General features: G+C 50.5%; 1 protein-coding gene across 2 annotated transcripts in view; it reads right to left on the bottom strand.

Annotated features, from left to right (window-relative positions):
• CACNA1B (calcium voltage-gated channel subunit alpha1 B) overlaps positions 1-23,763 on the bottom strand; it is a 299,175-nt gene that overhangs the window by 5,766 nt on the left and 269,646 nt on the right. For both annotated transcript variants that reach the window (XM_068656842.1, XM_068656844.1), the window contains 10 exons: positions 19,052-19,148; positions 10,761-10,869; positions 9,309-9,416; positions 7,938-8,050; positions 7,141-7,268; positions 5,876-6,002; positions 5,218-5,328; positions 3,212-3,247; positions 681-888; positions 341-552 (listed from right to left, as the gene is read on the bottom strand). In XM_068656842.1, the coding sequence (XP_068512943.1) occupies positions 341-552; positions 681-888; positions 3,212-3,247; positions 5,218-5,328; positions 5,876-6,002; positions 7,141-7,268; positions 7,938-8,050; positions 9,309-9,416; positions 10,761-10,869; positions 19,052-19,148 (1,249 nt within the window). The remainder of the gene's footprint in view (positions 1-340; positions 553-680; positions 889-3,211; positions 3,248-5,217; positions 5,329-5,875; positions 6,003-7,140; positions 7,269-7,937; positions 8,051-9,308; positions 9,417-10,760; positions 10,870-19,051; positions 19,149-23,763) is intronic.

Raw genomic sequence — 23,763 nt, 5'->3', positions numbered from 1 at the left:
CTGGCTTTGAGCTGAAAGAGGCTAGGTTTTGGTTGGGGATAAAGGGAAGTTTTTCACAGCAAGGGTGTTAAGACACTGGAACGAGGTGCACAGAGAAGCTGTGTGTGCATCATTAGAAGTGTCCAAAGTCCCTTGAGCAGCCTGGCCTGGTGAAAGATGTCTCTGGCCATGGCAGGGGCTAGGACTGGGTGACCTCTAAGGGTTCCTTCCAGCCCAACCCATCCTACCTCGAAGGCTTTACCTCCCACTGCCCATCTCCTTTATCTTAAACAAACCCCAGAAGAGGTGTGCGGGTCCCTGGCAGCCCCCAGGGCTCTCCTCGCAGCCCGTGCCCCCTCACCTGTCTGTGCGGGCCTTGCTCGTGCCCCCCGTTGGGCGAGGTGGGCCTGCTCTGATCGGCAGATTTGGGCTGGGAGCGGTCCCGGCTGCCGTAGCGGTCGCAGGAGTAGAAGCGCTGCTTTTCGGAGGAGGAGGAGGAGTGCTGCTTCCTCTCCTGGGACCGGCCGCGCTCATGCTTCTTGTCCTTGGAAGAAGACTCACCATGCTGGGCCACTGGAAGGAGAACGTTGGTCGGGGGTCACCAACGCGCTCCTTCCACGGGGATGGGACCCCAAATCGCACCAAGCGCCCACCCCGAAGGGAGGAGGAGGACAAATCCCTGCTAAAAGCAAAGCTCGTACCGGCTTCCCCATCGGCCAGCTGGTGCGGGGACCTGTCCAAGGACTTCTGCTTCTTCTCTTTCCGCCGGTGGCAGCGGTGGTGGTGGTGGTGGTGCACCTGGTCGGTCGGCATGCGCTCCAGGGAGTACTCGTAGAGGTGCATGGCGTGCGGGCGCTGCGGGGTCAGCGTGGATATGGAGCGCTTCATGGGGCTCGTGTCCGGGATGGGCTGCGAGGGACAGGGGCACAGGGAGCGGGGTGAGAGGGCAGGCGCTGCAGGCACCCTGCTCGACCGCTCGGCTCCCATGGGAGGGGGTTTTAGGGTGAAAGACGGGGTCAAGGAGGGGCAGGAGAGAAATGGTTAACCGGCTACGGCTGGAACGGGCAGAAGGACTTGTGGAATGGCAGACTTAGTGCTAGGTTTGAGGAGTAAACGTGAGCTCTGCTTGCTGAAATGGGCTTTGCTTTCAGCGTTGTGCCAACCCACAGGTACCACGGCGGAGCAGGACGCAGCACGGCACACCAAGCACGGCGCCACGGGAGGCAGCAGGAGGCAGCAGGGGCACGGCAGCACGGCAGCCAAGCATCTGACAAAGGGAGCTCTCCAAGACCGGTTTCACCCAAAGCTGCTTCGGGGCCTGGGAGCATCCCAAAGCAACTCCAAAGAGGGAAGCATGAAAGCGTTTGTGGGCACCACATGGAAAGGGAGGAAAATCAGAAATAAACAAACGGGCAAGGTGCAGGGCAAGCCACCTAATAACTGTGTCTGTCTCCCTGCACTTGGGGGTGATTTCCATCAAACTGCTGAACCTCCCCCCTTGTCCCACCACTGCTCCTCAAAGCCTTTGCAGCTGGGTCAAGCTTGGATCACGTTGCTCCCTGCAACTCCACCAGGACATCTCCAGAAATGCCTACTGAGGCTTGTTGTGGCAGTTTTCAAGTCATCCATGGCCTGAGAGCCAAACTTTAGGACGCTGTGCAGCTCTCCAGCCTTCCATGGGCACTGCTGGCCACTGCCTCTGAAGGCAGCTCCAGACTCTGCTCCCTTCCCTCCAGGTTCAAAACCTTACAGAGATGTTCTGCAGAAACCAAGACAAGCGGACTGCAGGGCAGCTATTTTCACCTCCCTACTGCCCAGCCACCAGCTATAGAGCTCAGAAAACGGGAAAAATCCATCTTGTTTCACTCTGCTGGGCTCCAGCTGCTTTGCAGACTGCTCCGAGGTGGAGGCAGGGCTTTGCCCATCCTCTGGAGGCTTCCTGGGGTACATCACTGCATCAGAGCTCCTGGCAGAGGAAAGCCCTGGGAGCACAGAGGTGCAGCCTGGAGGGGAGGGAGCTCAGGATGTCCTTTATCTCCTCATGCCTCAGCCTTGAGTCCTCAGCCCAACACGTGCCTCAAGGGCCACTTCCAGCACAACATTTACTTTGCTTTCCGTAACCTTTCCAGAGAGCCTCGCGTTATTTTTACCATCCCTGCTATTTTGTTTGCTTAGCCTGGGTTTCCAATCTCTGCTGCCCCTTGATATTTGCACAACGTGGAGCTGGTCGCTCTGCAGCCCTGGCTGGCATTTCGGGCAGGACGAGCCGCTCTCCCTGCCGTGCTGTCACAGCTCTCCTTGAATGCAAAGGGACTGAGCCTGAGCTCCATTTTCAGCTGCTCCACCCAAACCTTGGTGTTTCCCTTGTGCAAAGTGAGGTGTTAGGGCTGCAAAGTGTGCTGCAGACCCAGAGGGGACACAGCACAGCCTGCGGCATCGCGGTGTGCCCGGGGGTGCCAGTTTGGGCAGCGAGGTGACGCTGTGCTGTGCCACACCGCTCTCCTCCCAGTCACACTTTGGGGCTTCACATCTGTCCTCCCTGCTTACCATCGGGCCAGGAGGTGAAAGTTAATGACAAAGGAGGACCATAACGTGGCAGACAGATTCACAAATTGACTGATGGGGGGCAAAAATATGAAAATACTTCCCACCAAAAACACTTATCAGCATTTCCTAAATCCTTTTAGGAACTGCCAGGAAGAAGACAGATTTCTCAACAACAAGCCAGCCAAATCTATAAAAAAAATGGATGTTTCTCTTTGGACCCAATTCTGTGCTTATTCCTTGGACCCAATTCTGTGCTTATTCCAAGGCCAGAGGCTGCTGCTGACCCTAATGGGAAGTGACTCTTAGCAAGGCAAAGCACACTCTCCCCAAAAATCCTCTTCTTACATTAACGGGGTGCACACAAGCCTCGTGAGACTATAACCGTAACCCTTCAGAGACTTACTAATTGCCTCTTCATTAGCAAGCCGATAGTTTTCACCTCCTAAATCCCTGCGCAACAAGGCATACAAACCAAATAAATAAGCAAACCAAACAAAAACCCCTGCTATCAGCGTGCGGCGTGCAGCTGGGGGTGGAGGGAACTGCAGCACAGGGGGAAGAGACAGCAGCTGCGCCGGTGCAGCATTGTGCTCCAGATGGGGAGGGAGAAAAGTAAAGGGTTAAGGAAGGTTAATCGTTTCTTAACACGGATTTAATAGGATACAACTGAGTGCAAACTACATACTGCTAGGTAACTCCCAGGTGACCGTGCTTTGCTCCTCTGCAAACAATTCGGACAAGATGAGAGACATTATTTGAAGCAGCCCCACAGTACAGCCATGGTCAGACATCGCGGCAGATGGGCAGCAGACACGGGGAGGGCGGGGAGGGACAGAGGGGAGGAGGGGGGGTTGAAAGCATAGGGAGTTTGGTTTTTTAATGGCAAAGTAAAATAAAAAGATGGAGGAATGACAGATAAACAAGAAGGGCGATGTCCAGAAATCAGGAGGAAACAGAAAGCATCACAAATAAGTTATAAAGAATTCAAAGTTCGGGGGAGCGGAGGCAGCATGTGAGAGGGAGGGTGGAGGGCACGGAGAGGGAAGACACACAGAGAGTACATCGGTTATTCGGCTGAAGCTACGACCACCAGAACATTACATTACTACGTGAGGACAGATCTGCTCGGGTACCACGGGCCTGATTCATCCCAGCCTAGAGAGCTCTCCTGGGGCAGCTGAGCCCTGGGGACAGGGACCGTGCCCCCAGCAAGGGGAGGTTGGGCATGCACAGGACCCTTGCTCCTAAAGGCAGCAGTGGCTGCAGGTGCAGCAGGAGCAGCCCGGGAGAGTTCCTCTCTGCTCAGGGGCTCCACGCAAAGGGCTTGTCCTGTCTCTGCCCGTGACAGTGTTACATCGCAGGCATGCTGTCTGGGACTGCAATGGAAAGGAGTTTCCCAAGGAAAGGCTCGTGCCACTGGCTTTCCTGTTGGCAACTCCATCGCCTTGCCAGGGAATATGCTACTTGAGGCCTGGAATAAAGGACAACTTTGTTCTGGGAAGGGAGGGAGTATAGGATTGTTTTGGGGTCTGTTTCTTTTATCAAGCATCTCGACTAGTATTGCTAACCCAGAGCATCCCAGAAGACAAGGTCCTATTCAGTGATTTTCTGGAGCTCTCACACAGAGTGCAGTTTCTCATGTCAGCTGGGAAATTTGTTAGCCAGCAAAGCGTAGCTTGCACCAGCCTAAGCACATTTGCAAACCTATTTAATCTGTTGGAGCTATTTCTGTGCACACAAGACACAGTCTTTAAGTTTTAGGATGCAGAACATCTTCCACGTCCTGCTTCCCACGGAGAGCAATGGGGAAGAGCCCATGGGCTGCTCACTTCTTACTGCATGAATCAGGCCCTTTGAGCAAGAGAGACACGACTATGGGGTGTTCAGACACACAGGAGGCACGATGATGTCTGGAGAGCATCTGGGTTAACAGGCTGGCAGCGAACATGTGGAGTGCCCAAAAATGATCTGTGAAAACCATGACATCCTATGCACTAAGGAGCGTCCACAATTAGTCGCCAAGTTGCTGTAAAGGTCAACCCTAATGATGAGATTTCTTTACAAGAAGCCAAACAAGGAAAATGAAATCCTTAACAACATATTACTAATCAAAGTCACAATGCAAGATATGCTAATTACTGTGGGAAGGGAAAAACACAGGGAGACTGCTTAATGTCTCAGCGCAGCCTTGCAGGCACAGGCCCCCTGGTATTTTCCATACCTACTGCATTCATCAAAGAGAACCACAGGAAATCTCCAGCTTATTTTATGGCTGGAGCACTGGAGCATGCCTCGGCTGTCTGTCTGGATAGATGGCAAACAACTGCCAATGGGAAACGTATGCCTTCCAGGAATATAGGCTGGCAAACATTATCGTCCCCAGTTAATCAGAACAGGCACTCCATGGTAGGCAGTCATCGTTTAGCAACCCAGACAGATGGATTTCTCTGTGTTCTTTTTCTTTTTTTCTTTTCCTTCTTTTTCTGCAATCAGGAATGAGTAAGCCTGGGGAAAATGCTGTGCCTGCACACAAATGATCCGAGCCCCAAGGCTGGTTACCTGGCTCCAGGTTCAGAGAACACCTTTACTTCACAGAACTTGCAGGCAACTTTTGAGCACAAAGAATGCACTGCACTGCCTTTCTGGTTTGCTCTCTGTCTCCCACCCCAAAAAACCTCCCTCCCTGCTCACCTGAGTTTCGGCAGCCAGGCGCGGCATGGAAGCCGCCCGTCCCTGGCTCTCCAGACCCGGCTGGTGCTCTCCATTGGTGAGAGTGGGGCTGATTTCCCTCATTTCCACCACCTGATCCAAATCAAGAAACAGTTTCAGGAGCAAGAATGCAAAAGTCAGCTTTGAAATCATCATCTGAGCAGGCTTCTGCTAAGTTTGGTTTGGGAAGTGGTGCTGGTAGGGGAAAGGGAATAAATTTGGAGCCATGGAGCACCCAAGTCACTCTTTATTGACAGCGCTGCCTTCAGCAGGGACAGAGGTGGGAGAAGTTCATCCACCAGCCATGGCAATGAGCCCTGACCCATGACACCTCTTCTCTGGGTTTGTACACTAATAACAATGGGATTGGGACAATAGGATGACAAGGAAGATGTAGCCCTAAGTGACGTATCTCAGCAGACACGTAGTCCCAGGATAAGCACGCCAACAAGTACAGCTGTCGGTGCTGAAGCTCTCAGACTTGCTTTTTCTCTATAATGTTCAAGCAAGTTTTGGGTTGTGAGAGAGAACAACACTTATCTCAAAGGGCAGAGGACCCCTTCAGCTCTCAGGGAAGCATCTAGCCTTGATATCTATTAAAATCTACTGCATTTCACCCCGTCTCCACCTGTTTGCTTACCCGCTCAATAGGGATTTCTTCTGAGTGGCCTCGTTCAAAAGCTGGTGTCCTGGTTTCATAAAACACGTCCTGGGTGCGCTGGGTCCCCCAGGAGCTGGACTCTTTGATTCCACCCTCTGGGGGTGGCCTGCCAGAAGATCAAGGCGAAAAAAGAAATAAGAAAAAAAAAAAAAGATGAACTCTTTTGCAAAGGGATTGTGCTGACAGTAAAGCACCTGGGTACCCTCTGATGTCTCACTTGTGAAAATGGATGCAGGATGGCTGGTGAAGCTATGAAGTCCCCTAGGTTTTCCCAGGGCCACTTTCTTTCTAACCCAAAGATCCCCCTGAGCAACCAGGAAACCAAACAGGTTTCCTGGCATTCTTTTTCATTAACTGAGGAAATCAACTTCTGCTGCTTAAGTTCTGATGAAGAAGAATGATTGATTCTGGAATTCAGGCGAATTATGTATGCAAAACCAGTTAGACAAATAGCCCTAAGTGATACGGGTCAAGCACATTCGTGGCTGTGCTAACCTGCATTCACTGAATGGTACAGGTAGCCCTAGGTTTTACTGCTGGGTCTTAGGTCAGATTCCCGTTGGGGTTATTCAGGACATTTTGACCTCAGACATCCATCATTAAAAATCCATGGCATGTGTGACCCAGAAAAAAGTCACCTGAGGAGCAGGAAAAGGTGAAACATTTAGGGATTGCCATTACTGCAACTGTTTGGTAAGGTGTCTCAGGAGGTATTACTTTGGCCAAAGAGAAAGAGCCAGATTCTGTCCTGGAAAGTCTCAGGCAGCTCTTGCTGTTTTCAAGTGCATTGAGCTTTAGGGAATTCTTTGCTCCTGAGGACCTTTTGGTCTTCCAGGAACCCACTGCATCAGCAATTCAGTGCTTGGTTTGGGATTTGTCTGGCTGTTCTGCAGTGATCCCAACATCCTGTAAACAAATTTGCAATTAAAACTAGCCACGATGGAAAGCTCTAAAATTTGGAGGAGGCCACTAAGGAAACATGCAGCTCTGGAGCTCCCAGTGCCACCACCATCCATAGTGGGCAGATAATTGCACCCGAGGCCATGGCAGGAGGCAGAGCCACGTGCAGCAGGTTGGCAGCCACCAGCAGGACATTGTCCCAGCCAAGGCACGCAGGGACTGCTGGGCTCGGGGTCACTGGAGGTGCCACACAACATCCAGGGCAACTGAGTCAGCAGGGCCAAGGCTGGCATTTCCCCTTTGTCCCCCTGGGATGTGTTATGGCTGTGTCGGGGGGTACTCACAGCGTGCCCCCGTTGTTGAGCGATGCCGAGCTTTTCTGGCGGAGGAACGCCTTCGCGTTGCTGAACGCTGCGGGCTGGGTCTGCTCCAGGGTGGCCTTCAGAGGGTGGAAGAGCGACACCGGGCCGGGCTGTGAAGTAAAGGGAAGGGGTCAGAGAGAAGTTTTCCCCCCGCACTCACCGAGTGCGGCAGGGGTTTCGTACCCTGATGTGAATGCTGGCGCTGAGCACCCCGTTGTGGCACTGTCACCAGGGACAGGCGGACAGGGCCACGCTGGAGGCTACCTGGATGCTCACCCTGAAGTCAAGCAGCAATTTGGCCCACCAGAAATATCTGGGGTTTCAATCCCAAGCCAGACGTGTGGAAATATGTTTAAGAAATTGTAAAAGTCTTCAAGTGTATTGATAATATGTATATGTATCTATTATGAATAATTTCCATTTTAAAAAGTAACCAAAACATTTTGGAGCCGAATATCAGCTTTCAGTGATTCTTCTGTGTCCCAAAGACATCTCACGGTGTGCCTCAGTGTTTACACCGCTTCTTAAAACAGGACTGAAAATTAGTCTGCCGAGTTATTTGGGACTTTTTTTTTTTTGGAAAATATCCTTCCAGACCTAGTGGAAAAGGAAATTGCATCTTTTTATTTATTTATTTATTTTACGGTGGGAGAAAGAATTTTGGGAGGGTTTTCCGTTTTTCAAGCGGTGCCTGGGGAAGCACCCAGACCTTCTTCTCGCGGCTCAGGGGGAAGCTGCCCGAGAGCGAGGGCAGAGAGCAGCAGCCTTTGGCTGAGTACCTGGCACAGGCCCCCCGGAGGCTGGTGGACTTGTTCCCTGCTGTTCTTGTTCTGTTTGTAGAAGTCGAATATCATGAGCGCTGCGTAGACCTTCCCCACAGTCATCTCATCGGCTGTCCAGGGGCGTTCAGGTGAGGGAAGGCAAAGGACCAGGGGTGATGAGTGAGTCGCAGTGCACGAGAAACAGCAACATCAAACGGGTGTGAAGAACAAGCAGGAAGAAGTGGTGGCATTGGAATGATGAAGCAAAACAGACACAGGGAAAAATGGGGGAAAGGCAAAAAAGCAAGAAAAGGTTATAACAGACTTCTTCAGATCTTTGCCTGCTGATGTCTGTTGCTGGGAGGAAGGCCCCTGACTCTAACCCTCTATGGCAAACACTCGCAGATGCTGGGTGGAGAAGAAACAGGCAGGAAAACTCTGTGGCATTGCAAGCATTGCCAACGGAAGAGCCAGTAAATTAATGCCAGATCCACAGCCAACTTTTTATCAACAAAGCCTTATTCCAATTTCTCTGAATTACAGTCAACTGGGGCATAATGGGCTAACATACATACATTTAAAGAGTATTGCATTTTTCCAGATGTCTTTTTCACTCTCGCAGCTCTGCTCCCAGCCCTTCCCCGCACTGCACGTCCCTTACAGCAAGGAGTTAAAGCTCCAGATATAAAGGCAACCGGAGAGGTGGGGAGGAGAAGAATTCAGTAGTTGCTACCCACTGATCTGCACCTCCTCAACTCCCTCATTTTTCTTAATTAACATTGCCTTTATTGCTCTGCACTGTTTCTCATTAATCAGGAATCCACAGCCCTCGCTTTGGCCAATCAAGATAATGGCAAACTTTCCGTTTTCTCAGCATGTTCACCTAAAGACATCATCGAGTAACACAAAGGCCTTTAGCTCCAAGATACCTCACTTCTGGTTCTGTAAGTTCTCAGCAAACCTTTAATCTCCTTCCCCTGGTTTTCTGTAGCAAACTGAGTGCAGATAGCAGATGTTGCTCTCCTGTCCTGTAAGGCACAGGCTGGAGGCAAACAAAAGCTGTGAAAAAGGTCTGGAAGAGGCCACACAGCTTTTGGTCCCTTCTTGGATTGCTCTAAGGACGTGAAACCCACTGTAAGGTAACAGAACTCATGCCTGGATGAGACCTTGACTTCCCTGCTCCTTGGATGACCATGGTGCAGAGATGTGGGCTGGAAGCCTGCAGAGGTGGCACCTGGGTGCTAATCAACACCAGGTTCCCTTGCTGCATCCCCTAGATGCCCATGCACCTCGACGGGGCTCGGGACAGAGCAGGCAGGGAGGGGAAAACCTACAGGGGGCTTCTCAGGTGGCTGGGGAGGGCTGGGTGCTTGCTGGTGGACCACTTACGTTTGTGAGGAGGCACCAGCAAGTCCAGCGTCTTCTGGGACAGATTGGGCCAAACCAGCGAGATCTCCTTCCTCAGCTCAGCATCACACTGGTGCTGCTTGACACCCCCTGAAGAAAGGGAGAGGAAACAGGCACGTCAATGAAAACCCCTGTCTGTTCAGCACATCCCACTGCTCGCACAGCAAGCGAAGGCATTTCCCCCACTGCCAGTTCTCGAGAGCACCAAACAGAAGCTGGGTGACAGCTTAACCTGGAGGAGCCGAACACAGCAGCGTTATTCGAGTGGCCAAAGTGAGGTCTCAGTACACAAGTGGAAAGTGATTAAAGTGTGTGTGAGCCAACAGGCCCACTCCCAGCTGAATACACCACACAGTCGGCAATTAAGTAGTTCGTCTGAGTGACAGAGATTGGTTTTCTGAGAGGAAAGCAATGGGAGGAGACTCTGGGTGCTGCGACAGGGCGGTTTGAACTCCCACGCTCAGTCTCATTACAGAGGGTTTATTAAGGGCCTGTTAGTCCCACTAAAGACTCGATTAAACATAGCACACAAAACTGAGCACGTAGCCACAAAGCGGGTCAGGAGCTCACAACCCTTTTGGCGGTGCCAGCACTATCAGCTGCGCTGGCTCTTTGGTTCCCTTCCAGCGTGTGGCAAAAAAAAAAAAAAAAAGGAGAGGGGCCTTTGTCAGCTGAAAAAGTCTGTGGGAATTGCCTTTGCTGACAGGGAACTAGGACCCGAAAATCCCAGACAGTCCTAAGTGTGTCCTTGAAACCAAGCGTCTGGTACTTGGGGTCACTCTGGGGGAGTCTCCAGCAACCTCAAAGTTTTGTTTTCTCTCAGCACTGCACACCCAAAGCATCAAAGACAAAGTTTCAGTAACATTTGAGGCAGGTAATTATCACAGAGGGGCTGGAAGATTGGCCTAAGACCACTTGAGAAAAGCACAGCACCCCAACCCCGCCTGCCCTTTGCTCACAAGAGCATCGTTACCTCCTGTTTGCTTTTAGATTAGGAACAGAAGTGCTTTGGCCCGTCGTGCCTTGCCTGTGACCCCAGCCAGCCTGATTAAACAGCGAACCGACCCACAGACAAGGCCGGCGTGCTTTATTACATCGCGGTGTTTAATTGGGAAGTCAAGCACACGCCTGATTAAACACTTAAATAACTTAATTTTATCCCCAGGCGCCTCAAGTCACTGCAGGGCCACCAGCAGACAGCAACGCTGCCTTTTTCACCCCCGTGCTGGGATAGCAAAGAAGTAAGGTGCAGAAACTCTCACAGCTGTTAGAGAGCAAGGAGCTGCCCAGGGCTTTGGGGGGAGCCCGGCACATCTCGGCTGCTGTGCTGGGGTACGGACACCCCAATGGTTTTGGCATTTCTGTGGTTTCAGGGCCGCTGTGCAGCAGGGTGTGAGGACCCACACGTGCGGTCACACATCGCCCTCCTCTCACCTGTGGCGAGTTTGATTTCCAGGGCGGTGCGGATCAGGGCCATCAGCGTGGACGTGAAGTGGACCGTCAGGTCCTCGGGCGAGATGGGCATGTTCATCCGCACCAGGCGCTGCGGGGAGGAAGGCAGGCACTGTGAGCCTTGGTCGGGATTTCTCCCCCCCCCACCCCGGCCCTGCCCTCCTGTGAGCCCCCGGAGGCAGCCCCACAGCTGCCCCACAGCTGCCCCACTGCTGCCCCGAGCCTTTTGTGCGCTGAGCTCAGGCATCTCATCCCCAGCAGCTCCAGACCTCTCCTGGAGCAGGTCCGAGCTGTTGGCTGTGGCTGTCAAACAGCTGATTTGCCAGCATTTGTACCGTAATCCTACAAAGAGATGTCTTCCCAAAGAAGTGAATTTTAACATCCTCACTCCATTTCAGGTAGCTACGCTGCTCCTGATGGTCTCCAGCTCTGGTCCTACCTTCAGCCCAGACACATGGCTGGCACTGGTGTCCCCCTGCCAGGTCCTTGTGTGACAGTGGGGGAAAAATAAGCCAGCACCAGCTCCTACATCAATACCTTCACCTCTATTCTGGCTCTGCAGCAGGAGTGACAGCAGCCGATAGGACCTGACGCTGCCAGCTGGAGCGAGAGGATGGAGGACTTGCATCCACCACCAGAGGACATGGCTCTATGCAGACAGTGACCACGGCTCAGGTTCTCAGGGGCTGTTTGGGGCTGGCTGCTAATGGGTAAAGGGGTAAAAAGTTCATGTTTGGAGACACCTGGGTTCAGTCTCCTGCCTCCTTTCCCTGTGGGCATCCCAGGAGCTCTGAAGATCTCCTCTCTTCAGTCAGTGAGCTACACAGCTCGCTCCAGCTCTTACCCCCAGGGGAAGGAGCCGGGCTGGTGAGAGCAGGGTCTTACTCCCCCCTCTGTGCTCTTGCAGTCCAGATCTGCACGTGTCTTCCAAGATCTTTACCCCTAGTAGCATCTCCTTCCTCACCACCAGTCAGGACCACCTCTGGCAGGGCAAATTCATCTCTTGCAAGCACTTTGGAAGCCGCGGCTCCCTTCACACTCCTGGCGTCAGAGCAGCTAAATGCAGACGGGCGGAAGCACCCCGAGCCTTGCTGATAACCTGAGCGATGCATTTAAAGGATGGATTTCTTCTCCTTTGGCAATCTGCTCATTTCTCAGCTCCTCGGCTTTCAAAAGCCGTTCAGCAACCTCCTCGCTCCGAGCCTTATCAGACCCGCCCCGCATTCCTGCTCTCCAAGAGAAGTCACCGAGCATTAATCCAGCCGCACAGAGCTCCACAGCGGCTTGCAAAGCCGAGCATTAGCCTGGCTGGGGCCCCTCGCTTGGGAGTGGATTTCATCTGTGTCTGAAAGCTGCTGGGGCTGTTATTTTGATCCCTATCAGTGCACAGAAACCCTCTCTTTGTTGAGCACAGCCCGACGTGCCGCTGAGTGAGCCACGTGGGGCTGCAGCGGGGAGGCTCCTGCTCCATGCACTGCGACATTGAGGGCTGTTGGGAGACATCCCCGACACGCAGGAGTTGTCCTGCTGGCACTGATGGGGATGGAGGGCACAGGTTTGGTGCAAAAAGTCTGCTTTTCAAGACCCGAATGTCATGAAAAGGAGGTGAGACCTCCTTGTTTATCTTGGTACGCATCTTTGGATCTCATTATGTGCCGCACAAAGGATTCCTGTAACAACATACCCTGTCTCCTAAAGGCTGAGACAAACCACTGTGATCTCAAAGAGCTTTTAAAGTGTGCCCAGAGGTTATCTTCCATGTCCAACAAGCCTCTGAGAGGGGGAAATCAAAGGCAGGACTCCCCTCCCTTTATAATTCAATGACAGTAGCAAATGCTGGCAAGGCCACATCTTCATTTTTTTTTTCTCTTCACTCGTGTCAAATGGAGCACCATTTAAATTCAGACTCCTGCCCTCAGCGCACAAAAAGTAAGCACAGAATCACTGTATCCGTGTGAGCCCACACACCACTGACAGCCCCACCACATCCCACCGCAGTGGGACAGAGTTCAGATGGAGAGAGAAAGGAGGTGCATGGCAGTGAGAGCAAGCAGATGAGAAATAATTCCTCCAGGAGAGCTCTATCCTCATGAAAACCAACACCAAGCATCACCTAGGGACCGAGATGTCCCCGGTCTCCCCACTGACTTCCCAGCCCGAATTCCCAACCGGGAGGCAGAGCACAGGGAGTCGCAGCCACACACAGCAGGGCTGCGGGATGGTCGTTCCTCCTAAACCGAAATCAAGGGGGAAGGATCCAAAGGGAGATGTTCCCAAGACAGAAAGAAGGGGGAACACGCTTCCAAGTGTTCCAACATACAAACCTGACTCAACCTGGACACCCTTAGGCCAAGGCAATTTCCAATCTAATAAACCTTCAACCTGCAGAGAGCACAGCACAGGTCCTCCCACATCGCCCAGACCTCGCTGGGGCTGGGCAGCTCCAGACGTCCCCTCAGGAGATGGAAGTCTTGGTCCCACCTGGGGGAGGATCTCTGCTGCTGGTCACCCCTTTGCTCCCTCTCTCCTCTATTGGGGTAGCAAACTAGGAGGCACCTCCCCATCCTCTCCTGGGGCAGGTTTTTGGCAGCCAGCTGAGGTGCACAGGCGCTGCAAGTTGCACCTCCCAGGGCAGAGCAGATACCCATTTCTTAGCCAAATTAAAAAAATAAAAAAGACGTGAAAGGGGTCAGAAGTGCCTTATAACCCATGCAGCGAGGCCTAGCAGGTCGTAGCTACAAGCATCCCTAAATCTCTGCCAACATCAGCGAGAGCAGCTTTCTAGGAAGCCATTTGAAAAAAAAATGTATATATCTAATGGATATACTGCATTTAGGGGACAGCTCCTGCTAAAGCAGTTGGGAGAAAGGAATTCATTCACATTTGGCTCAAAATAGCTCTGACACCACCCCATACAGGGGAAAAGGCAGTTTGGTGGGAGGTGCTCACGCTGTGTCCCCACACCGGCACCCAGAGGGGTTGGGGACGGGGTCAGGTGTGGGCACGGCCACCTGGAGGAGAGACCCTGCCTTCCCTGCCTTTGATGCATTTCCCAAGCACGTGAAATGCAACTGAGTGCAAACAAATTAGAAATATTTTTTTTCCTTTCTTTTTTCCCCCACAAATGCTATAAAAAACACCCTTATGCCAAAAATTATATCCACAGGAGAAACCTCAAAGAAAACGCAGTAAAACACCAAAATCAAAATGTTTCCTTCCAACAAGTGCAAAAAAATGAATTTCAGTGACTTGAAACCTACTTTCTGTTCCTACAAGTATTTTAACTCATTTGCATTTCCATAGATATTGTTTAAAAGGGACTAGCATCCAACTGAAATTGTTAAAATTTCTCAAAGTCAAATATTTTGACTGAACTAAAATTACTCTTCAAAAAATTAAGAACTTTGGATTTTCATCCCTAACCAAGACGGAAGAGAAAATCTCGATGTTACCCATATTGCACAGGTAACACTATGGATAAAAGCAAAACCTGAGCCAGTTGTTTAGCCTGTACACTGTTTCAAATACAATTAACAGCTCCCCTCATTTCTGCTGTCTCTTCTGGCTGAGGTCATGCTTCAAGACAAACCCTGACTGGTTCCTCACCTTTTGCAATAGGATGCAAAAATTTGATTAATATATATATAGTAAAAAAATGTAATTTTTTCCATCTTTCTAGACTCCAGAAGGAAATGACAAGGGCACGCTGATGCAGGTGGCAGGGGATCAGATCCTTCCCTGTGCTAGCAAGGAGTTTGCGCTACTCTGGTGTGCCCTGGGAATTGATGGTTGCAAATAAAGGGTGTTCAGGTCAATTAATAACTGGGGGGCAAGAGAAAAAAAAAAAGAAAAAAAAAAGAAAAAAAAAAAAGATAAAATCCACCCAGGCCTGGCAGGAAAGTTCTTCCCGAGCTGTTCCTCTCCCTCCTATTTTCTCCACGAGCACCCAAGGAAGAGCACCCAGCAGCAGGTGGAGCCCTGCTCCTCTCCCCAAGGGGCAGCCGTGGGCTTGCATCAGGAGGGCTGGGAGGGAGGGAGAGGGAGCTGGCACGTGGAGAGCTCGTTAATATTTCTGCAGGAAAAGGGCCCCGAGGCAGGAGCTGCAATATTGTCTCCAGAGTCCCCTAATTAGCTCTATGCACCATGAAAAGGAGAACGAGCAGATAACGAGATGGTAAGTGATTACAGCTGGGCTGCGGGAGGCAAAGCTTTTTGCTCCAGTTACTTGTGTGGCCAGAGGGGTGCAGGCACCTCCCGGCAGAGACTGAATTTCAAATAAATAAAGATACGGCAACAAAACCAGATATTTGTGTCAAATCGAACGGGCAGAGTCTGTGCACGCTCAGTGTTCCATTTCTGAAGATTTTCTGCTCGGAAATTTCTGGGGCAGTGTCCATATGGGCAGGGAACGTACAAGAGAAACGGGGAAATCCATCCCAGTGTCAAAAGCCAAGAGAAAATCAAGGCAGGGTTTAAGCAGGACCTGGATGAGGCTGAGGTCTTCTGCTGGCTCCCAGCCTGACCCAGAAAACAAGTGTTGAGCTCAAGCACAAGTATTTGCACCGTAAGTCTTGCTCACCATCGGGTTTGCCCAAACGGTAGCAGGATGAGGAGCACACTGAGGTACAGGTGCTGGGAAGCTAGCTGCACCCTGAGGGATTTTAATTATTAAGAATACCCTACCAGCAGCTCCCGAACAGCCTCTGGGACAAGAAGTGCTGGGGGAATAATCTCCAAATGTGAATAAATTCAGGACAGCGGAGCCCTGCCTGTGGAAGACGAGGCTGAATTCGGTGAATAAATTATTTGCTATGAATAATTCACCCTGACCTAGTTGTGATTAGTCTGCTCTGATTTAACTCTTCTCTCAGCTTCAGACAGCCTGCCTGAGCCTTCCTCCCTGCCACAGCAAGGGTGGATGTGGGTTAGATATTAGGAAGAAGTTACTCACTATGAGGGGGTGGGAAGCTGTGGATGCCCCATCCCTGGAGGCATTTTGGGCTGCCTGGGCTGGGTGGTCCCCTGCCCTGCTGGGGACAGCACCACCCCGTCCCCAGGGCCCAGCCCCAGGCTTTAGGGCAATGCAGTGCTGAACAGAGAGGTTTAGCAGCACCAGAAGCATTTCCTTCAGCTATTTTAAAGCCCCAAGACAAGTCCCTCAGCTGGGGTGTGCACACCCCAACCACGAAGCTCTCCACCTCTCTGTACCATGCAGCCCCTGTCCTGTGACACCTCCTCAAGGGGAGGTAGGCAAACAGCCACAAAGTGCAGGGTCCACATGCACCTGCTGGAAATACTGCTACTACTGGATAATGTATTAAAAATCAGGACCCTGTGCAGCAGACAAGCTGATTCTAAAAGGCCTCCAAGTCTCAATAAATGGTGTAAACCCAAACAACCCTGAACTGCCAGTGGGCCAGAGATCAGAGTGAAGTCAAAGTGGTTTTCATCCCTCTTTCCAACCGAGTAGAAAATATTTTAAAAGGCATTTCTGCCTTCCTTGCCCCCCGCCCCGGTGCAGGATAGAGCTCTCCTGGTGCCCCAGGACCCCGACATGCATGGCCAGAGGGCAGCGAGCCGCGCGCACGGAGCTCGGCCGAGGCTGGGCACGCCGACTGAGGGGGACAGCTGAGAAAGAGGAACCAGAAAGCAAGAGGAAGGAAGGACAGCAGCCGGTGTGGCTGCAAGGAGGAAAAAAAAAAAAAAAAAAAATTCACACACACTGAGAAGGGTGAAGACGGGGAGAAACACACGAAACATTAACAAACAGAGCAGACTGGGAAAAATATATATATGTGGAAAGGAAAAGGATGGACATGTGGGGCAAAAGAGCTTTTGCCAGACAGAAGAGTATTTAAAAAAATATTTAGAGGGAGAGAGCAGAAACAGTGCAGAGACAAAGCCCTGCTGCTGGCAGTCATTGCCTCTCCGTGCTTGTTTGCTTGGAAGGGCTGTGGATGAGCTGCAGCATCCTTCCTGAGCCTCCCGGCATCTGGGAGGGCAGCAGGGGAGATGCTGGTGGGTGTAGGACAAGGGGACTCCATGAGCCACCCACAGCCTTATCTGGGGCAAGATGCTCAGCATGAAGCTGCCTCTGGGTGCGTGCTGCTCCTCACTGCCTGCAGAAGTGGAGAAGGGAGGGAACTAAAGCGGGTGCTGCCTCCCTGCAAGGGTGTAATTGAAGCAGCAGCCACGACTGGGAGCAGGGCTCAGCCCAACCTGCAGCCTTACACCATAGGAAAAATCCAGATCTGGTCTCAAGTCCATATTTCTGCAGTTTGGGGCTCTTTGATAACGTGCAAAATTAATCAGATCACCCCTGGACTCAGAACTCTGAAGTTCAGTTGAGGTTTGGGCAGTTTGGCTGGAATCCAGCTCTACTTCTGGCACAGCCATGCACAGGCTTTAGAGGTTCCTAAGTAGATAGGCAAAAATTAAAGATATCTTATGAAAAGTCTATTTTAGAAGCAAACTACTCATGTGTACCTCAGTTCTGTGGATGTGTTCTGCAGACAGAAATTAAACTAGGTACCAGGTAACTCACAAGAAGAAGGCAGACCTGGGAAGGCACAGCAGCAGTGCCTCCGCCCTGCAAAATCAGCTGCAGCAGCTGAGAACATCACACAGGGGCATGGAGACACCTCGCTATGGAAATCAGTCCTGTTTAAAATACTTCTTTAAATATATATTTCTTTGGTATTCCCTTTTTCCTTCTTTTCCTTTTTAATTGCACAAGACTGGGGGAAAGACCACGGGACAGCTGGATGCTTGTGGCACACGTGTGTGACCACAGCACCGACCTGGCTGCCCAGCTGCAAGCACCTACAGCCTGCTCCCAGCAGTGACTGGCTCCATGCTCAGTCAATGGAGACTCAGAGATGCTAAAAGGAGTGATTGATTACTTCAAAAGCTTTGGGTTTGTGCGCATAATTAGTAGCTCTGCAGAAATGTTTGTCTAGCTGTCCATCTGTCTGAAGAGCTGGGACTCGGTTTCTTGAGGGCATTCGTGGTAAGGTGAGCATGAATTGCTCCTAGCAGAGATGCTTCTTCAAAGCAGATACCACAGTGTCCAGAAACACAACAAAATGAATACAGAAAAGATATCTAACTGGCTAATTTTAAGGCTGTGTTTACTTTTTTAAATCCTACTACACTGAGGAAGGATCTTACAGGATGTCATTTCTGAGTCTCTTCTTGCTGCTATTTGTCCCACACAAAGGCAGGCTGAGCTTTGGGTTTAGTTTAAGTCTCTTTACAAAAATCTTGCTTTCATATGGGCTCATTAAAAAAAAAAAAAGTACCATGGGGAGGGACATTGTGGTCTGGATCCACTGCACCAAGCACCGCAAGGTGCAGAAGTTGGGCTTGGTGGCAGCCAAAATGAGGTCAACAGCAAAAAAAATCAGACCCAAAAGACAATAAAAAATATCCTGTTCAGTTTGATGGATGCTGAATTACCCAAATTCTAAGTGCCTGTGACAGACTTCTCCCTCCGAAGCAGTGAGGTTCAGTGTTCAAAGATCCCAAAGCTTTGCCCCTGCAGATGCCCAAGTGGGAGCTGCCAGGAGAGCAGCGTGGCTTTTCTGGACCTGCTCTGTGATTTGGGCTCTGTCTACCCGAGCTTCCACTGTGTTCATCAAGGCAGCAGCTAGCAGCCTTTCGGATATAATGCTTTTTTTTTTGTGGTTCAATTAAAAAGTTTTCAGAATCAACAGTCAGTTTGAGTGATTTCTTCATCTTACCGTCTTAAATGTTTTGCATTAAAATAATTTCTTTCACGAGGGTATTTAAGGAGCCCTTCTGGCATTGCCTCTGCTTAATAGCTTGCTAACTCCTACAGCACTGCCTACTCTAATTACGCCAATCTAATTTAGTGGGGGGAAAAGCACCATAATACTGAAGGACTAGTGAGAGCGGGTAGTCAGAAGTGGTAAGAAGACAAATGGGAATTGTAGTGGCAGGGTAATTTGCTCGTTAGCATCCTCCCTCCCCAGCGTAGCCTAAATGGAAGCAGAATGAGAGAGAGAGAAACACTGAGAGAGATAGCAGAGACACAGTAAGAAAGACAAACCGACGTGCCATCGTCTCAAAGACCAAAAAAATGGTTACAAAAAAAAAAAAAGCAGCAGATCCAAAATCCAGGCTGCTTAGGAAGCAGATAGAGCGCTAGGAAGAGCCCAGGACAACCACACCAATGTCACAGAAACCCGGCACCCGCTGCAGCCACGGCACAAAAAGCTGGTGGGTTGGCAGGAGCTGCTGGGGTGGTCTACCTTATAGGCAACGCGAGCAGGGCATTTCTTTCCAAGGCCTAGAGGTGGGGACATGTGTCTCAGCATCTCATACATGTCTGTGTAACTGATGCGCCCGCTTGGAGTCAGAGGGAGAGAGGCAAAAGCAAAAGGAGACGGAAATCAAAGCAGACCAGGGCGGGGGGAAAAAGGGGAGGTGGGGAAGGGAAAGGGCAACACAGCGGGGAAATGAGGAGGAGAGAGAGAAAAGGGGAAGCAGACAAGAGAACAGATATCTGGTTAATCAGGCTTCTCAGGAAAACAGAACCAAAGTAAAGAGGTGGGTAAGTGGAGAGGCTCTCCGCTCCCGTTCCTGCGGTTCGGCGCCCAGCGTCTCCACGGGGAACTGCCATGGCCCCTGCAGCAGCGGCCGGGAATGATTGAGGTCTTGTCCAGAGGAAAGGCATGGGGAGGGTTTGGGGGGCTCTTTTGGGGGTGGAAGGGCTGCTTCCTGCCCCCCCAAACCAGTCCAAGAGGTCATGGTCACCATGCCGGGGAGAGCTGGTAGGCAGAGTTATGGGACAGGGGGCTTAGAGAAAATGCTCAGCTTTCCCTCAGAGAACGGAGAGTTTGGTTTGGGGGTTAGCTTATGGGCTAACAGCAAAGCAAAAAACAATCCTAATCTGCTCAGAGACACAGACTGGGGCTGCTCTGACTCCAAGCCAAGGGAGCAATTCCACAGAACCCCAAACAGCCTGAATTTGGGGCTGGCAAAATCCCAACGCAGCACTCAGTCTGTAGGACAGTGGAAGAAAGGGGATTTGTTTCTGCCTTTCTTCTGATGGGCCTCTCTTTCCTCAAGGCAATGTCCACTGCCTGTCTCCACCAGTGAGGTCTGAGTGGCTGCCCCGTGTGCCAGAGGGAGCTGGGAATTGCAGAGATTTGGGCACAGGTCCTAAGATCCATCCCTTAAGGATGGCATCTCCCTTCAGAGCATGCTGCTGGCAACTGAAATCCTGCCCTGAAAAGCACGGGAGGCAGACACAGCAAGGAATGCTCCTGCTTCTCCTTTTTCTAACTGGGAACATGCCTGTGGGAATCTCATTTTGTTTAATTAATATTAAAAACTTGGAAAGGCAGGAAAATTTGCCATTTCCACTGTACCAGGAGGAGAACCAAGACCTAAGCACTCCTGAAACCCTTTCCTCGAGCAGGGCAGCTGCAGGAGCAGGCACTGCCCAAACCCTGCAGAAAGCATCGGTGCAGAAGGGGGTGGACAAGAGAATTTACCCGGCCAGCACCGTCTATTCCTGCCCTTAGTACCTAATGCCCTCAGCACACCTCCCAGGCTTTAGAGCCCAGAGCTAATTTGAAGGCTGATGAGGGACACAAATTGTAATTACAGCCAATTACAGACTTCCCTCTGGCCTCCTTCTTCTGCCCCTGTTCCTGGCAGAGGCCCCATGCCTCCTCTGCAATGCAAGTTAACCCTTATTTCCCTCTAAGGTGAGGGAATTACCTGGGCTGGAGTGCTCGAGAAGAGCCAGGGCAGGCTCCTCGCTGGCTGCTTCCTCCTGCATCCCTTCTGCTCCTTGTGCACTGGCAGCAAGGAAATCCCTCCTGTCCCGGGACCTCACTGGCATCCAGTGCCTGCCAGTGCTGATGTCTTGGCAAGACCTGTCCTCAATTCCTCCCTTTGCTCCCAAGCTGGGGACTCCTTCCCTGGGCCAAGGTTTCCTGGTATGCCTGCAGTAGCTTAATTCACTTGTGTTGCTGCCAGGGCAGCCTCTGGCTGCTGCAGTGGGGTAGGCTCAAAGCTCTCCCTTCATCTCCCCAAAAATGGACTTGCTGCTCCCGAGAAATCTTGGGATAACTTTTTTCTCCAGTGTGTATACAGAGCAAAAAAAGCTGTACTGCTTTTCCCCAGGACTTCCCACCCAGACCTGCGAGGTGCAGGTCAAGGGTTTGCTGTCTCATAAAGCTGCCTGGTCCCAGCCAGCTGGGTGTGGGAGGGGATGGGGACAGGGACAGGGACGGGGACGGGGACAGGTGAGATGCGTGGAGGAGCGAGGAGGCAGTCCATCAATCATTCCTTGGTCAGGCAGTGGGGCGGTTACATTACGGTTTCTGTTCTATACCACTTGCATTTGCACTTGGGGGTTGAAAAAATAATAAAAAAAAAGAAACAAAACCAAAACTGAGAATGCTGGAGGGAGTCTCTGAAGTTGCAAACCTTGTATGCCACCCTATGAGGGCACTTCTTTCCTAAGCCCAGGGGTGGAGCAATTACACGTAACAAATTGTACATATCCTTATAATGAATCCGGCAACTGGAAAGAAAACATCAGATGTTACGAGAGCACAAACCACGGGGAATCAGCCTTCCTGCTTCCAAACAGAAGAGGCTGGAAGGACAAGGCGTGCTGAAAAAGCAAGGTTAGTCTGGTAGCAACTGGGTTTGCAGAGAAAGAGGCACTTTAACACAGACCGAGAGAGAGAGAGAGAACTTCCAGTGGCTCAACAAAAGCCATGTATGCACATTTTCTTCTGGGAAAACCATCAGAGTCACTCAGCAGACTTCCCATCCCTTGCATTTAGTTACCTTTGTCACTGTGTTTTATTTCCCTGTGCCTGAGCATCTGCCTACAGACACCTACCCACCGCCCCGGCGCGGCAGCAGCGCAGAGAAACCAGAGCCCACAGCACACAAATGGCCTAATTACTGGATTATTACTGGGATTCAAATGAGCTGGTTCAAAAGAGCTCAGGAACCTCCACCTCCCACCATTATTACCTGCACAGCCCCAGCAGGGCCATACTTTGCTGCGTGGACAGCAAGCAGTTTGCTGGAGGGCCAGCAACTGCATCTCACGGGGCTTCGCAGGGCCACCGGTGGTGGGAAAATGGAGCTTTCCTCACCAGGAGGCGAAATCGGACGCTTCATGTTCAGTCTCATTAACTCACAACAATATTTTCAGCCAATTTAACAGTGGGATTAGATTTCTTTATCTACTGCGAGTAACCAAATCATGTACAGAAAGAGCTGTGCTGAACTTCAAAGCGACCTCTGAAGAAAAATGAGATGATTTGGCTTGGCTGTGTTTATTTTGGTATGTTGTATAAAGAAGGCTGGAATATTTTGGAATAGCTCCTTCAATATTACTGCTTTTTTGGACGTGAAAAATTAAGGTCTATTCAAAACCTTCACAATCAAGTCAAAACTATTAATTTAGAAACAGATCAAATGGGACTGCGCAAGTCTTGGCTGCAGGCCTAATCATAGTTATAAAAAGTATATTGGCTTAACTGAGTCAAGTCAAGTGGTATACCAAAATTTTAGAACGGTTTTGCAAAATCAGCATGTGGAAAATACAAACGAGCATTTCCCTGCCTTCTCTGAGAGTCGATGGGAGCCCTCCTTGGCTGTCCCTCGTGGCAGCAGCACCTCGCCCAACGCTCAGCGATGACGATGGACCAACCGACATTTCTAGTATCACTAAAGCGTGTGCATAGGGAAGGGGGCACAAGAGACAAAATTCTCACTTTCTATGTCCTTCAAAATAAAGGTGGACTTAAATCCAATTTTATTTCCTAGTTCATCCTTCAATTCAGCATTATCCTGGTTAACTTGCAGCCCTGGACCAACTCCCTGTGTGTTTGTTCTCTCGCTCTCTCTCCTCTTCTGTGATGCCTGAGGCTTCTGCCACCTCTAAATCCAACAGTTTTACCACACTTACCTGTCCTGAACATCACATGCATTTACAACAGCTGCTAGCTGCTTTTTTTTTTTTAATTCTTTTTGAATATTATTCCCCAGAAAATTTTAGATAAAATCGGAGGTTGAAAGAAAAACAAGGGTGGTTATAAGAAAAGCATCAGAAAGAGGTTTGTAAATGCACACAATAAGCTTATGTTGAAAACATTACCACCATAACAAAAGCAGAACAACACTTGCATTTTTCCTCAGGTGCATCTTTCATCGAAGGACTCAAAGTGGACAAGCACTGTCATTTCTTTTTGTGTGGGACAACCAAGGAGGAGACTTTGCAAGAGGGCATGAAACTGAAGGATTGCAACACAACCTGGTGCTGCCTGGGAGTCTCATGTTGTGCAAATTGTACCCTGGTGGTTATTTCCCAGTATGCTACATATACGTGTACTGGGAGCCAAAATGTTGTAAAGAAATGACTGACGTGGAAAAAGACCAAAGAGATGGATGTTTTCTTTCAGTGAGTTTGATCAACTAAGGAACAGGTTCTCTAGAGCCCTGTGTCTTCAGATCACAACTGGGTGCTTTGTCCTGCTGGGAGCTCTGCCTTAGGCACTGGGATTAAACTCAATCCTCGGGTAACTACTGGGAGATGTAATGTCCAGAGCTTCACAGAAGTTCAGCCCAAATGATCAAGAAATCCGTTCTGGCCTTAAAGTATGAATGAATTTCAGATTACTTTTAAATTGCAGAAGTGTTAGTCCCACTTGTGAAAACATAAATGATTTCAGTGGAACTATTCACACATGGAAAATCCGGAACGTGCACATGTTTTGGGACCCAGCCTTGAGTATCATGTCTTGGCTGTCCCTTGGTTTGCAGTTTGGCCCCTTGTCACTCTGCCAACATCAATAGCTTCACACCAGAGCAAAACAGAAACAAGGTTAGAGACAAATAGAATCAGGATCTTAGTATTTGCTGTATTTTGTATTAACAGCTCTAGAAGTGAATGGTTTGCCCCAAGTGCTTCACAAAATCCAACCTC

This window comes from Anas acuta, chromosome 20, assembly GCF_963932015.1.
Source record: "Anas acuta chromosome 20, bAnaAcu1.1, whole genome shotgun sequence".
Classification (NCBI taxonomy): Eukaryota; Metazoa; Chordata; class Aves; order Anseriformes; family Anatidae; genus Anas; species Anas acuta.
Note: the sequence above shows the minus strand (reverse complement) of the source record. Positions and strands in the feature narration are given on the sequence as shown.